At 34.7% G+C, this 15,413-nt stretch overlaps 1 protein-coding gene across 8 annotated transcripts in view; it reads right to left on the reverse strand.

The window, feature by feature from the left end:
* LOC149786272 (suppressor of lurcher protein 1-like) overlaps window positions 1-15,413 on the reverse strand; it is a 533,176-nt gene that overhangs the window by 62,152 nt on the left and 455,611 nt on the right. For all 8 annotated transcript variants that reach the window (XM_089976657.1, XM_089976656.1, XM_089976652.1 and 5 more), the window contains one exon: window positions 6,228-6,423. In XM_089976657.1, the coding sequence (XP_089832783.1) occupies window positions 6,228-6,423 (196 nt within the window). The remainder of the gene's footprint in view (window positions 1-6,227; window positions 6,424-15,413) is intronic.

The raw sequence follows: 15,413 nt of genomic DNA on the forward strand, positions 1-15,413 counted from the left end.
GAAGTTGGCTGATTGGCATTATTTATATTAATGTAAACATGTAGACAGCAGACAGAAATGTCACGGCAACCAAATCTGGCAATCAGGTTGTAAAATAGGGCCATGGAGTTGAAAAATAAAGCTAAAAACATTAAATATAATCTAAACTAATCTATTAAATATAATCATCCAAAATATGTACATGAATGCTTAAGTTTTTATTTACATATCAGTTATATCTTTCAGCATATTATTTCAGGATCAAAGCTGACTGATTAAAGTTTTATTTTCTATCCATTTCAGCATGTTGGAATACTAAGATATTGCAATATTTATCTTGTGTTCATAGTGTTCAGTTAACCGCAATCATCTCCATATGAAATATGACCCTGTTTCAGATAGTATACAAATACACTCATATTTAAATAAAATAATACAAGAATTTACATTGGTTGCCATGGTGATGAAAAGTAGGCCTTCATAGGATTAAAGGATTAAAATCACTTGGAATGTATTAAAAATAATATACTGACAGAACCTTTTATCTGAATAAAAATATAATTCATTCTTCATGAAAAAAATAGACTCAGCCAATTTTAACTTTAACATTATGGTAAAATACTAATTATTAAAAATAAAGAATGATTATATTTATTCTGTTTGTATGGAATGGAGTCAAACTAAAGTGGTATATCAGAAAACTAATTTAATTTGCATATTTAGAATTTGTTAAAATGCAGATGACTCACACATTTTTATATGTAAATACAAATATGATTTTTAATTATTTGTTATGAAGCAGTTTGACAAATACATGTAACTATACTGTGACATGTAATGACTGACACCAAACCCAACTGCTGTTGGGATGAATGTGTGCATGGCAATACTTGAAGTTGTTTGGAGGAACAGCAATAACAGGATTTTCAAGATACTGTAAGTCATATCAGCACCGTTTGCATTTAGGACTGATTAAACATCAGAATAAATCTTCTGGTGTGAACACCCCATGTCAACATTATTTTCTGTGCAGGCGGTAATAAATAGAGCTTAAATATGGCTAACATACTGGCCACATTGAATGTCAAAATCAGCACCATTTTTAAATATGACCAAGTGGACATCATAAGTCTTTACATGAAAAAACCCATGCCAATATATTTTTTTGTTCATGAGGTATAGTGTTATGACTGTATAGTCATAAACTAAGGAACAGAAAGAACCAAGACCAATTTTGTAAAACTTAACAAATAATTTAATCAAAGTTATACAATGAAACTTTGAAAGAGCAATCTGCAGTATTACGAATTGAATCTGAAAGAATCCTAAAGTTCTATTAAAGTCGAAATGAATCAAATGTTCTGAATGAATTTCAAATCCTTGAATGTACTGGTCTGCCAACAGTCCTGATGTATGAAAATGGCTTGTCCTAAGCTCCTTTGAATAGTTCACAATGGTCACAGAATAATATTCTAGTCCAATGAGCACTATGTAATTCCAATGAATAGTCCTCAAAAATGTTTCCTCTCAAACAAAATCTAATACGTCTGAAGACTAATGAACAAGATGGCTACTCAGTGGCCATATTGAATGTCAGATCAGCACCATTTTTAGTTAGGCTCAACTAGACACCATAACAAGTCTTTCAGTGAAAACCCCATGTTGATATGATAATCTGTTCAAGATAGAGGAATTTTAAGATGGACAATGTTTGGACATTTTGATTTTGTTTCAGGACTAGACGACATTTTCAAGAAGGCTGCAATGGCAGCCATACTGGATTTCTGATTAGCAACATTTTCATTTTTAACAAACTAGACATTATAAGCAGCCTTTTTCATGTTGATGGGACTATATGTTCAGTAGGAGTAGCAATAACGAAATTTTTAAGTTTGACCAATTAGGCTGACAAATGAACAGGATGAATTAGTTCATGAAGTTTCATGGCAATCCTCCAGCTAATTCTGGCAGAGCTGCGATGACACACTTAAGCTAGCAGATGGACAGAGGATGATGTTCAACTGACCATACCAATTGCTCTTCTAGTCTATGAACAGAAGAGCTAAAATTATGTGACTGTTGTCATAGTCTGTGACAGTAAGTTAGGCTGTCATGGCTTTCTCAGTTGCACAGCTCCAACGGATTTTGAATGAAAACCAGTATGCATTCTATGCCTGAGCCTTTTTTAATTTTTTGGTTTATCCTGATCACCAAAATCTTTGTCAGCCATTGTGTTTTGAGCTTCCACTACAATGGTAAATAAAAACTGAGATTAACTTACTGCAGTCAAATTAGTTGTGAAAAGCCTACACATTTTTTTTAATTACAAAGTAGACATTGGATATCCCCTGAAGACTTTTCTTGTACTGTATGATTTCCATGAAGTTTTGGTTTCATTGATTTTTGATGCTGTATAAATTACTTCTAATACAAGGGTTTCACTCATATGTTAGTAGAATACCATCTGTACTCACTTATAAGACGAGTTCAACTGCAAACTGCACATATCCAGATCTACTGTTGTAATATGCACTGGCAGATCTCGGACTGTGTGGTTGGTTAGGAGTAATCAGCAGCACAAACAATACAGACCCAGATCTGCAGGCACATTATGGTTTGGCAGATCTGGATAATTGCAGTTTGCAGTTTGATTTGACTTATACTTGAGTATATATGGTACATAAATATGTACCAAATGGAGAAAGAACAGACTAACAGATCCAGATATGCACTGGCATAATGCATTATCAGAGCTAAGTCTATGCTATTTAGAAGCTGGTGTACATTATACAGCATTCCCTCACAATAAAGCACCTCAGTCTAAGTTGGTTCTTTTTATAAGGTGTGTATGGTCATTGTTTCCATTCAATTATTTAATGCGTAAACCAGGTAAATAAAACAGTCCACAATTATGGCTTATATTATAGTGAGGGAGTAATGTGTATGAAGACAATTACTAATGCAGGTGAAGTTCTTTTGAGTGTGTATCCATGGAAATTGATACATAGTATATACTCACTTATAAGTCAAGTCAAATTCCAAACAACCAAGATCCTGATCTGTCATAGCATAATGTTCCTGCAGATCAGGGTCTATGTTGTCTGTTCTACTGATCACAATTAACAAACTGCATAGACCCAGATTTGGCAGTGCATTATGTGATGGCTGATCTGGGTCTGTGCAGTTTGCAGTTGGACTTGTCTATTAAGCAATAATAAAGGATAGTACCAATCATTAAAATATTGAATTAACCAGCCCAACAAGGATGATGCAGGAACAAATGATTTTGAAATTCACATTTTTTTTAAATGTAAAAATTGGGTTCTTTATGTAAAATTTCACTTGCTCAACAATGATTTTTGTTTTTCTGTGCTTAGTGTGCAAAGGAATTGCCATCCTCTGATTAACTTGGTAATTCCTGACTCGATGGAGGAATATTTTGCAAGCATTTATTAAATGAATTAGAATTAGTATCATCACAATTTCAAATTACATGAATATTTACATTCTGTCATCCATGTGACAGGACCAGGACATCAAACAAGTTGATATTTTAATTGACATATATTTTACATTATCTACAAGGGTTGAACAGAAAGGAAGTGCAGTTTTAAAAATAAATGTTGTGAAAAATATTTTATTTTCAAAAGAGGTAGATTTCAGATATAATATGGTATTTGTGGTAGATGGCCAATAAAATGGCATTTTTGTCCAACTGCTAGTAGAATCACATGTATGGTCAGCTATGTTGCATCATGCACTTAAATCAAGTCCTCAAAGAGCTGAGACTGAGAAGAATTTCCTGAAATTCATTAGTCACATTAAACTTTTTAATTGCTGAATACTGACATAAATATCCAGGAAATATTGACCATTTCTCATTTTATAAATTTTAACTGAAAAGTATTAAAACTAGCACTAATATTTCTCAGAAACTCTGCTATATCAAATTTGGAAACAAAAATATTTTCATGTGTCTGTTTTATCACATGTCTGAGTTAAAGATTTTTACCCAATATCTTCAAGTGCAGCATAAAATTCTTTATGATGACCTTTGACCTTGAAACCAACATCAAGAATAGAAGATCACTGAATTTGTCTACAATGTTCACACATAACTACACTGTACATGCCACATTAGCATACATTTGTAATATTTACTGAAAACAAAGTAACTTTACTTAAGCAATATCATTTGAGGTATTCTTTACATATAACTGTAGTGTTAAATGACACAAATTATGTTCATACATGTTTGTATCCTCATGCTTAAAAGCCATTATAAATTAAATACCAGTATTTTAACCTTGATCTTTGACCTTGAAATCAGTATCAGAGTGGTGACTATATTCTTGTTTATAGGAAGATATAACTAAATACAAAGTCTGGTCAAAATTAACTTGCACATATACAAGTCACTGTTTATAAACTCAGTAAATTAGAAACAAATACAAGCAATGACTTTAGACTTGACCCCAAGGTCAATTAGGCCTGATTTTCAAAACTCCTTCACAAATGTGCATATATATATAAGTGGTAAAATCTGCATCATTTTTTATTTATAACCAATTAACATTGCAAGAAATGTTTTAATTAAAGATCTATATCAATGCTGCCTTTCATACTGATTTCTTGATTTCTGAGATAGCGATGTTGCCATGATGGAGATAAGATGAGCACGAGTTTCCTTCAGAACTAGCTAAATCATCAATTTGTCCATTTTGCAGGTTGTATCAACATCGTTTTAATACAAGGACATCTACATATAACAATAAACTAGCAGTTGCAAAATGCTGATGAAATCATCTTTTGGAAGAAGCAAACTAACAAGATTTGTCAAATTTTGAGAGGTCACAGTCACATAATTTTCAATTGGACCAACTAAATATACTTACAAGTGTTTTAGTGAGAACCTGAGAGGTCAGTATCTTCATCCCTTAAGGAGGACAAGGTATAATGATTTTTAAGATTATCCACTTAGGAGAAGTAGCTGAGACAAAATTTCTAGATGGCCACTTAAGTGGCACCATTGGACATCAGATTGACACCTTTTTTCATTTAGAACCGAACATAACTATGGCTATCCATTTATGAGAGGTAGAGAACAAAATCTGGCAGTCATGGTGAAGGTCTGAAGGCAGCATTTTCATTTTGGTGAAAACCCCATGTATATATGACCATCACTTTAGAGGCATAGTAACAAAATTTTCAAGATGGCCACCTTGGTAGCCATACCGGATGTCTGACGGGCACTTTTTTCATATAAGATCAACTTGAAATCATATGAAATCTTTTAGTGAAAACCTCGTGCCAATATGAACTTCCAGCCTAGAGGAGTAGTTATAATAATAAGATTTTCAAGATGGCTGACAAGGAGGCCATACTGGTTGCCAGATTACTACTTTTCATTTAAGACCAACCAGAGATCATAAGAAGTATTTAGAAAAACACCATACTTATATCACCATCCATTCAGAAGGAGCCATGGTAACAAGAGTTTCCAGACTGTAGGTCAGATTCACAGCATTTTCACATATGATCAACTAGTAACCATAACACATCTTTCAGTGACAACCATGTCAATATATCCAACTGTTCAAAAGTAGTAACAATAACAAGATTTTGAAAACAGTTGCAATAGTGTCCATACTGAAAGTCCAAGAGGCACCATTTTCATTTGGTATCAACTAGACCTTCAGAGGAAGGCGTTTGTAAAGTTTCATGGCAATTTTCCTAGTACCAGTAGTTTAGGAGAAGCGGTGATACTAAACTTGTGCAAGTGGATATCCAAGTCTGTCTGGATATGACACTGTCTGGATATGGCAGAAAAGGCCTCACACAAAGTTTTCTTGTTTATAACCAGAATAGTTAATAATATGAATATATTTCTGTGACTTCATTTTCACTCTTTAACATTACAAAAAGCTTCTATCCTGACAAGTCTGTAGCAACACTAACAGCCAGTTCCAACAGCTCTTGTAATCAATGTGTTAACATAAAATGTTTGTGTTTTTATTCAATCTTTGGGAACATTTTTTGGGGTTTCTTTATCAATGCTGCACTATTGTTCTTGCTCCTGCAAAAATACGCAGGTTCCTGACTTGTTTTTAAATGAGAAAAGTGAAGTTTATTCTTTACATGACAAGTTCAAGGTTACTCTGAGAGCAAACCAACACTCAAGAATGAGTCTGTTGCATTTTGCATGAATAAACAAAATTAGATAAAATCAATACAGAAAGAATTCTTACCCATGAGGCATATCTGGATCCCCACCATTATAATAGAGATTCATTTTCTTAAAGCTCAGCTGGACTCGCTCCTGACCTTCACCTTCAAACTCATAGTTACATTTTATAGAAGGAGGGTATGGATGTGGATAACTGTGACTTTCTATTGTCCCATTCTTGGCATTAACGCTGGATTTCTTCATATTGCAGCTTGTAACTAAAATGAGATAAAACAAATTTCTTTTATGTGAAGAACAAGAGGCCAAAAGTGGAACCAATATTGCTCACCTGTTATATGATGGTCTCAAAGGCAAATGTAATTATAATTCATGTAGCTACCCTGAGCTGAATGACACACCTATGAATGGATTATTTCTGGCTATCTTGTTGAAATCAGTGGGATATGATATTGTTTTCATTGATTTTGTAGTAATTCTGGTTGGACTATATGGTGCACTGGCAGCTTTTGCATGAATGTAAAAAGTGTTCATGGCAGGCAGGACAGGACAGGACTCGACCTTCCAATATGGTCTGATAGGGTACAGCAGTTTGGAAAGTCATTCATGATAGTTAATACTTTTATAGTATATATTAGTAACAATGAGCCATACATGATTGGACATGAGTATCATTTGTAGGTTTTCCATATAGATGCTATGGAAGCCACACCATTGCATAGGGGGCCACCAAAGACACAAGCCTGACAGTGTATGTCCAAAGAAAAATTCATACCAAATTCAATCTAAAATTGGCAAGGCCATATTTAATGAAAAAGTTTAAAATAGGTTATGAATATTTTTGCTATGCATGCATCTTTTACAAAGCCATGCCATACACTGTTTTGAGGATGTTGTAAAAAAACAGCCTGTTAGGTTTGATCAAAACTGACTCTCCATATGGTGGCGTGGAAGCCACACAAATTGTTAGGAATGACTCTGGACACATTCTGAGCAAAGCATAACCTACCAATATTTCAGATGGTTCAGACTACGTGCAGACCAAATGCCCCTGCAGCTATTCCAAAATTCAAATTTAAAATACAACTTCATCTGGTATTATTAAATCAATATCAAGGAGCCACTGTGCGGCACAGTGATTAACATGCCAGACTCACCACCATGGATGTGCATTTGAATTGGATCAGCCAGAGTTGGCAACTGTAGTGATAATCCTTGGGCAAGGCAATTTACTCACTAAATAAATGCCTTGTGTTGCTGTGTCTAATAAACACCAAAAACTCAAAAGTGTTTTAATTTAATCATGCATACCAGGTATAGCTCTTTTTAGAAGAGTTTTCTTCCCAAAAGAACAATTATTATAGGAAACACCTACTTAGCAAAGACATTATATTCTCCAAATTCCTAAAAAGGTTTAGTCTTCAATTACTTCCTGACAATACATCAGATTTTATTACTGTATGGAGCTTTTATAGACTCCAGTGGATAATTCTATGACTATATCACAACTAAACTGCCTGCATTTATATCTATTCAGCATTTTTCATATCCATGGCAACTTCATCCATTAATGTACTTCTAATCATTACATCTTGACCAATTCTATGGTGATTGTCCTTAATGCATTTCCTTTTGTCCAGCCTTTCAAAAACACGCAGTTAGGTATACAGTCTATGATAAAGTTAAGCCCATCAATAAACTCTGCGTATCCACTCCAATGAGCTTATAACAGCTTGCATTTACCATATATACTCTCACCAAAAACAGATGTGAGAGGTCGTTGGTTCAATCCCCGGCTGAGTCATATCAAAGACTTAAAAAAATGGCACTAACAGTTGCCTTGCTTGGCGCTCAGCATTAAGAGGTTAGTGTTAGGACTGGTAGGCATCATGTCCGGATAACGTGACTGTGTGGGACATGATATGCTACATGTCTGCGGCATGATGCTCCAGTGCTAGACAACACTTTAAAATGCCACACTGCAGACATCATAGCGATATGACTGAAAAATTGTTAAAGCTACGTTAAAAATCCAAATCACACACATGCACACACACTCATCTAAAAGACATGTCCAACTGCACACTGCATAGATCCAGATCTGCCCTAGCATAATTCACCAGCAGATCTGAGTCTGTGCAGTTGTTAGGAGTAATCAGTAGAACAAACAAGACAGACCCTCATCTGCAGGCACATTATGCTATGATTGATCAGGATATTTGTTCTTTGTAGTTAATGACACGGCTTGTGAACAGACATCATGTATTGCTTGACCTTGTGCAAACAGCACAGATCCAGACCTCCCATCACGCATGATCAAATACTGATGTTCATTTAATTTAAAATGAACATATGTGGACCCCAACTTTCTGACTCATCCCAAGACAGCTGTGGATTTATGCTTTACATAACAGGGTTGGCATTAGAGACAGGTAAATACAAAATTGAGAAACTGTAATAACTAATAGCATCATTATTTAAGTATAGGTTGCAATGGCCCTCATTTGACCTAACAAATCACTACCTCATACCTAAAAAGAGAATGTAGCTCCAGTTTCAGACAAACAGATAATAATATGGTGGGCCAGTACGATTATTTAAATTATAAAATAGTTACTTAAAGAAAATGAATAAAGCAAATTAATTTTTAATTAATATAATGAAGCAGCAATTAATCTTACTGATTGCTATTCTTGCTGCCTAACTACCTGTACATACAGATGATCTGTTCTATTCATATATCTCTGTAACACTATTTATACACTTATTCTTGCCCTTTGCATCATTTCTGTAACATAATGGCAATTAAATGATGAGGTAGCTTGTGCTCTAAACATCGGGAAAACATTTTTTATACCGTCAGTTAAAATCAAGGGATTTTTCAGAGGGGTGTGGGGCAATTAAGATTGAATTTGAAAGGGTTAGTTTTTTTTAATCTATTCAAAATGGGCATAGTGAAACAATTTTTATTAAAATTAAATAATGTACTTTATTCTAGTGATTCACTTCAAAAGATTTACAATTGAATCATACAAAGATCAAATAATAAATAATAATAATAATAATAATAGTGGTTTACTACTGGAAGGAAAGGTAGTAGGCATTACAATACCATTGGCACAAAGGTAAGCTTGATGAATATTATGGTCTAATATATATCACCTAGCTAACAGGGTCTGTATAATAAAAATGAATAACAAAAATAATAACTTCATCATTTTTCAACCTATTATCATGGAAGTTTCAGTATATACTTCGTGTTCATACCACTTCATATTGATGTACCATCTGTACTTGCTTATAAGACTAGTCCAACTGCAAACTTCACAGACCCAGATCTGCCATCACACAATGTGTCAGCAGATCTAGGTCAGTACAGTTGGTTAGAAATAATCAGTAGATGCAAACAAAGACCCTAATCTGTAGGTACATTATACTATGGCAGATCAGGATCTTTGTTGTATGAAGTCTAACTTCACTTATAGGCAAGTATATATGGTAACAGTCAAATGTTTTTAAAAAAATCAAATTTTATATGCCATGGCAGGCAAAAGGTAAGGTCAAATCTATTCTAGTAATACTGTATTCACTTGCTAATCAGTTGAATACAAATGCAGCTACAGACCCTAATCTGCAGTTGCAAAATGTGTTGGCAGATCAGGGTCTATGTCATTTGTCCTACATAGTAAAAAAACTGCACACAACAAGATCTGCTCACACACTATGCAGTGAAAGATCAATGCATTTTACAGTGGGACATGACTTGTAAATGGGTATATAAGGTAGATAAATTTAACTACAATTAGCCATCCTCTTGCTACAAGTAGTCATACTAGAGACCTCCTCTTGCTACAAGTAGTCATTCTACAGACCTCGTTACAAGTAGTCATTATACAGACTTCTTCTTGCTAAAAGTAGTCATTCTACAGACCTCCTTTTGCTACCCCACCAAAAAATAATTCACACCTGATTAATGCTTGCTGCAAGTAATTCTATTCTTATTTTATCTGTCTCCAGTTAATACAATCCTCCTCTATATTTTACTAATTATGTTCCCACTTCACTCCTCTTTCCATCAGGTCTCCTGTCTACTTCAATTGCAATCAGATTAGAAGACTTGCTATGTCTACAGTTTGTATCAGTATGCAATACACACCCAGCTGTGATCAGCATAGATCCATATCTACCCTGGATAATGTGCCAGCATACTGAGTCTATGCTATTAGTCCTAATTATGATTCAACAGTAACAACCAAACTCTGCCACAGAGGTAATCAATGACAGACAATGTTTCTTCAGGATCAACCTTATTCTGTTGCATGCTTTCTCTGATGCTTTGAATTGAATTTAGTGAAAGTAAGATTATCAATTACAGTGCTAGAATTGCTAGCTCAGTGCATACAATTTGCATACTTTCAGTTACTTTTAAGAATTCCATAAAAAAATAAAGTAAAAACAAGGGCATTCCTGTCAGAACATTGCAGATATCAAATTGCAATCATTGGAAAGCAATATAGCCAATAGTAAAGACCGTGATCTGCCATCACATTGTAGGACAGCCAGTCTGTAAAGAATGCTTGTCACACATGGATAAATATGGTACCCATATATGAAACATCAAATTTGGTCCTGAATACATACCATGATTACTTGCTTTGAATCATAGTAATAACTAATAGCATAGCACCATATAATCAGGGTCCATGTTCTGCTCATTACTCTTAGCAAACTTCATAGACCCAGATCTGACCATGTATTATGCGATGACAGATCTGGTTATATGCAGTTGGCAACTGCAACTGGCTTGTAATAAATATGTGCAGTATTGCAAAATATTCACTCCAAGATCTTTGGCACTGTAGTTGGAAAACTATACCCAGTATGTTATTAGTGTCAAATAATGTATCCTCGTGATGTCATGTGAAATAATGTATCCCACTGATGTAAGATAATATATCCTCATGATGCCATGTTAAAACAATGTATCCTCATGTAATGTCAAATAATGTATCTTTATGGTGTGATGTCAAATAATGTATCTTCATGATGGCATGTCAAATAATGTATCCTCATTATGTCATGTTAAACAAAGTATCCTCATTATGTCATGTCAAATAATGTATCATCATGATGTCATCCCCAATAATGTATCCAATGGTATCATGTCGAGTAACAAGCTCATCTTAAAACCTGTGTTTGGACTGTGGTGGGATTAGTGACCTTTACTGATAGATGATCATTTATTGGGATGGTCTCCTTCAATGACAAAGATAGATTTTCATCTTCCTTTGACAAAGAACCCATGTAACATTTGAAAGGGATATGATGTTACGATTTATGTTGGGAGTCCAATGTTGGGAATTGTAATGTTCACTATTAACTGACTGATTGTTGTTTGTTGTTACATCTGAGTAAGTGTCTTGCCCAGACCAACTATGTTTACCAAAGTGGTCTTAAATTTTGGTAGGTTTTAAATCTGAACTCTTTTGATTCCCAATCCAGCATGCTAAACACTCAAGAAACAGGAGTTCTGTAGGAAGTTCAATGAAATTAATGCAACTTTTTATTTACCTGAAATTTGTAAGACACAACTACAAAATAATCAAGTGGAAAATGAATGGTATTATGTGCCATACAGACTTACAAGCCACATACTACTGCAAGCAACACAGACCCAGATCTGACACTGCATAATGTGCCATCAGATCAGAGTCTATGGCGAGGTGTTTATGTACTAGAGAGTAGTATGTCTCAGTGTTTTATGTACTAGAGAGTAGTATGTCCCATCATTTTTATGTACTACAGAGTAGTATGTCACAGTGTTTTTATGTACTAGAGCACAGCATGTCTCAGCATTTTTACATACTAGAGAGTAGTATGTCTCAATGTTTCATTACTAGAAAGTTACATTATCAGTATATCTCAGTGTTTTTATGTACAACAGGGTAGTACATCCCAGCATTTTATGTACTAGAGAGTAGTATGTCTCAGTACTTTTATGTACTAGAGAATACCAGCTACCATACTGCCTATGTGTACCTTTTATATACACTCTGCTGGGAAGGAAGAATGTCCCAGCAGGTATGCACAGAAAACAGAGAATCAGAGTTTTGATGTTACTCCAGATAGAGTACATCTATCATACCACCTGAGTGGACTGTTTATATACCTTTGGGGGTGGGGGAAGGGGACACTTCTTACCATAGTGACAACCAAGTATCTCATAATTTTGATGATTCTTTGGAGTGAACCAGCTATCATGCTTATTGGATGTTCCTTTTACATACCCTTTATTGGGGTAACAAGAAATGTCTTAATTGCAGAGATGACTGCAAGTCTCCAGGCTTTGTGACATGTATCCACAGCACACCTACCATTTTCTCCTGAGTCTACCTATTATGTAAATTTGTTGGTATGGGCTATTTAATGCAATAACAACAGAGAGTCTCCAAATTTTGATGTTATATATTACTCATGTATAAAACTGTAAGAACAACTTTTACAATTTAAAATTCAAATGTGCAAATGTATCTTGACTTTATTATCATCATAAGAATAACTTGGGGTATAGTCTTGAATGAACAATAGTGCCCATGGGTATGGTCTTGAAATAATGAGAAAACATGTGGATATGTGTTGAAATCACAAGAAAACCTGTGGATAAGGTGTTACATAACAAGAAAACCTGTGGATATTGTGTTGAAATCACAAGAAAACATGTGGATTAGGTGTTGAAATCTCAAGAAAACATGTGGATATGGTGTTGAAATCACAAGAAAACCCAGTGGCTATGGTGTTGAAATCACAAGAAAACCTGTGGAAATGGTGTTGAAATCACAAGAAAACCTGTAGATATGGTCTTGAAATGACAAGAAAACCTGTGGATATGGGTTTGAAATCACAAGAAAACCTGTGGATATGGGTTTGAAATCACAAAAAAACCCTGTGGCTATGGTGTTGAAATCACAAGAAAACATGTGGATATGGTCTTGAAACCACAAGAAAACCTGTGGAAATGGTGTTGCAATGACAAGAAAACCTGTAGATATGGTCTTAAAATGACAAGAAAACCTGTGGATATGGTCTTGAAATCACAAGAAAACCTGTGGATATGGGGTTGAAATCACAAGAAAACCTGTGGATACGGGGTTGAAATCACAATAAAACCTGTGGAGGATGGGGTGGAAATCACAAGAAAGCCTGTGGATATGGGGTTGAAATCACAAGAATATCCAGAGTTATGGTTCTAAAGTAAAGAAAACTATCTGCAGTAGGATTGGAATGTCACAAAAAAACCTGGTAGTAGAGTTGCAATGTCACAAAAAGATCTGGGAATAAGGTCGTAATGTCACAAAAATATCTGGGAGTAGGGTCGTAATGTCACAAAAATATCTGGGAGTAGGGTCGTAATGTCACAAAAAGATCTGGGAGTAGGGTCGTAATGTCATGTGAATACTTGGTCTTTTAAGTTACATGAATAACTGGGGTTATGGTTTTGAAGTCACAAGAATCCCAGGGAGTAGAGTTGTGAAGCTGTTGTAGGGTAGGCATTATACTCATCCATATACATTAATGGGTAGTATATGGTAATGATTTTAAATATTGATTTTGTTGAGAAGTTTGAGGATGTTTGTTCCATTTAAACTTCTTAAATTGGTTACTATAAAACAAATAAAAATTAAAAATGGTTAAAACTAATTTGTTGTCCATGTGTATTGACAAAAGCTATGAATCTAATAGGATGAAAGTTTCATAATCTCAAGTGCAATTTACAGGTTTCATGAAAATAGGGAATTACCATCCCTTCAAGAACAGAGTAAAACAGTCAAATACTGTTCTTGAGCAACTACAGTAAAACCTGTCTTGGAAAAAAAGTTTTGGAAGATCGCATGACCTGAAAGATTAAATTTTGAATCGCAGAACAACTGTTTTATGTAATGTGACAATGTGAAATGAGAAAACACTTGTCTTGAGAGACCACTATTTATTAGTAGAAGGGTGGTCTTTTAAGATAGGTAGTAAGTACTTGGATGCTGGTGTTTTTCTTTTGCATGTTGTCATGTGGATCTCTGAGAATAAAGGGTGTTGATGGTGGTTGTGGTTCTTTTAGACACTTGGAATGAAGTTTTTAATGCATTTTTAACAAAATGGCAGATACAGGGATGTTTGTTCTCTTTGACCAATATTTTGATCCATTTGACTAAGGGTACTCACATCTTGTCTATGTGCTGTTAAGAGTGGCCAGTCAGTGGTACGAAGTTTGTACATTTATTACTTGTTTATGACAGTCAGGAGCCAACTGAAATTAAATCTCCAGAACATATCTGTATAGCCTATGAAACAAAACATTAACTTTCATTCCTGGCCAAGTTATCCTGAAATCCACAAGTAATTTTGGGATCAAATCATTAATGCTAAAGGTGCCCAGAGCAAGATAACAAATTATTGCAATCCTGCATCCCAAGAGTAAAATGTGGTAACAGAAAAGAAGAAAAAATTGCATTAACTTAACATGCTCAGAAAATACCCACAGGTGTATTGCAAAATCCTTTGTCATGGCCTTTTAATTTTGAATACAATATGCAGGATAGAAGATATTTAAACTAAACCTTTATGTACAACACCAATGTAATGGTGCAGCATTTTGGTGAGGTAATTTTGCAGTACATTTTCTCACTTTCAGGATGAAACATAACCATTACATCTGTTGTATAGACTATACTCACAATAAATTTCCGCCTGTGAGGGATGGGATATGCTCTGTTTGTAGCATGAATTGAATCTTAAATAGAGTCTGTTTGATAACAGCTGACAGATATGTCAGTATAAGGTTATATAGTGGAAAATGACAAAGTTGAGACAAACCTGAGCACAAATTTGAAACAGGTGCAAAAATTATATTTTTCAGAATAGTTATTAATAAAGGAAGACTAGAGAGGATCATTCTTATTTTGATGGGAGTGTTAAACTTTTTGGCAGATAAAGTAATCCTGACTGGCTAAGCTAAACGAGGGTGTGGATGCTCACAGGTGGAATTAAATGTTTTAAGTAAATCTCCCTCATGAAATTATAGCACCCAACCTAAATTTCTGTCAGGTTTTATCTTCTCCTGGGATCACATCATCCCCAACTCTTGACAGCCAACATACACTCAGAATGTTTGGTTAATTTATAATTATCATTGTTTGGAAAATACTCAAGTTATTTAAATGGTTATCACTCAAGGTATTTTTCACATATACTCCAAAAT

Source organism: Sinohyriopsis cumingii, chromosome 12 (assembly GCF_028554795.1).
Source record: "Sinohyriopsis cumingii isolate HCF-2022 chromosome 12, ASM2855479v2, whole genome shotgun sequence".
Lineage (NCBI taxonomy): Eukaryota > Metazoa > Mollusca > Bivalvia > Unionida > Unionidae > Sinohyriopsis > Sinohyriopsis cumingii.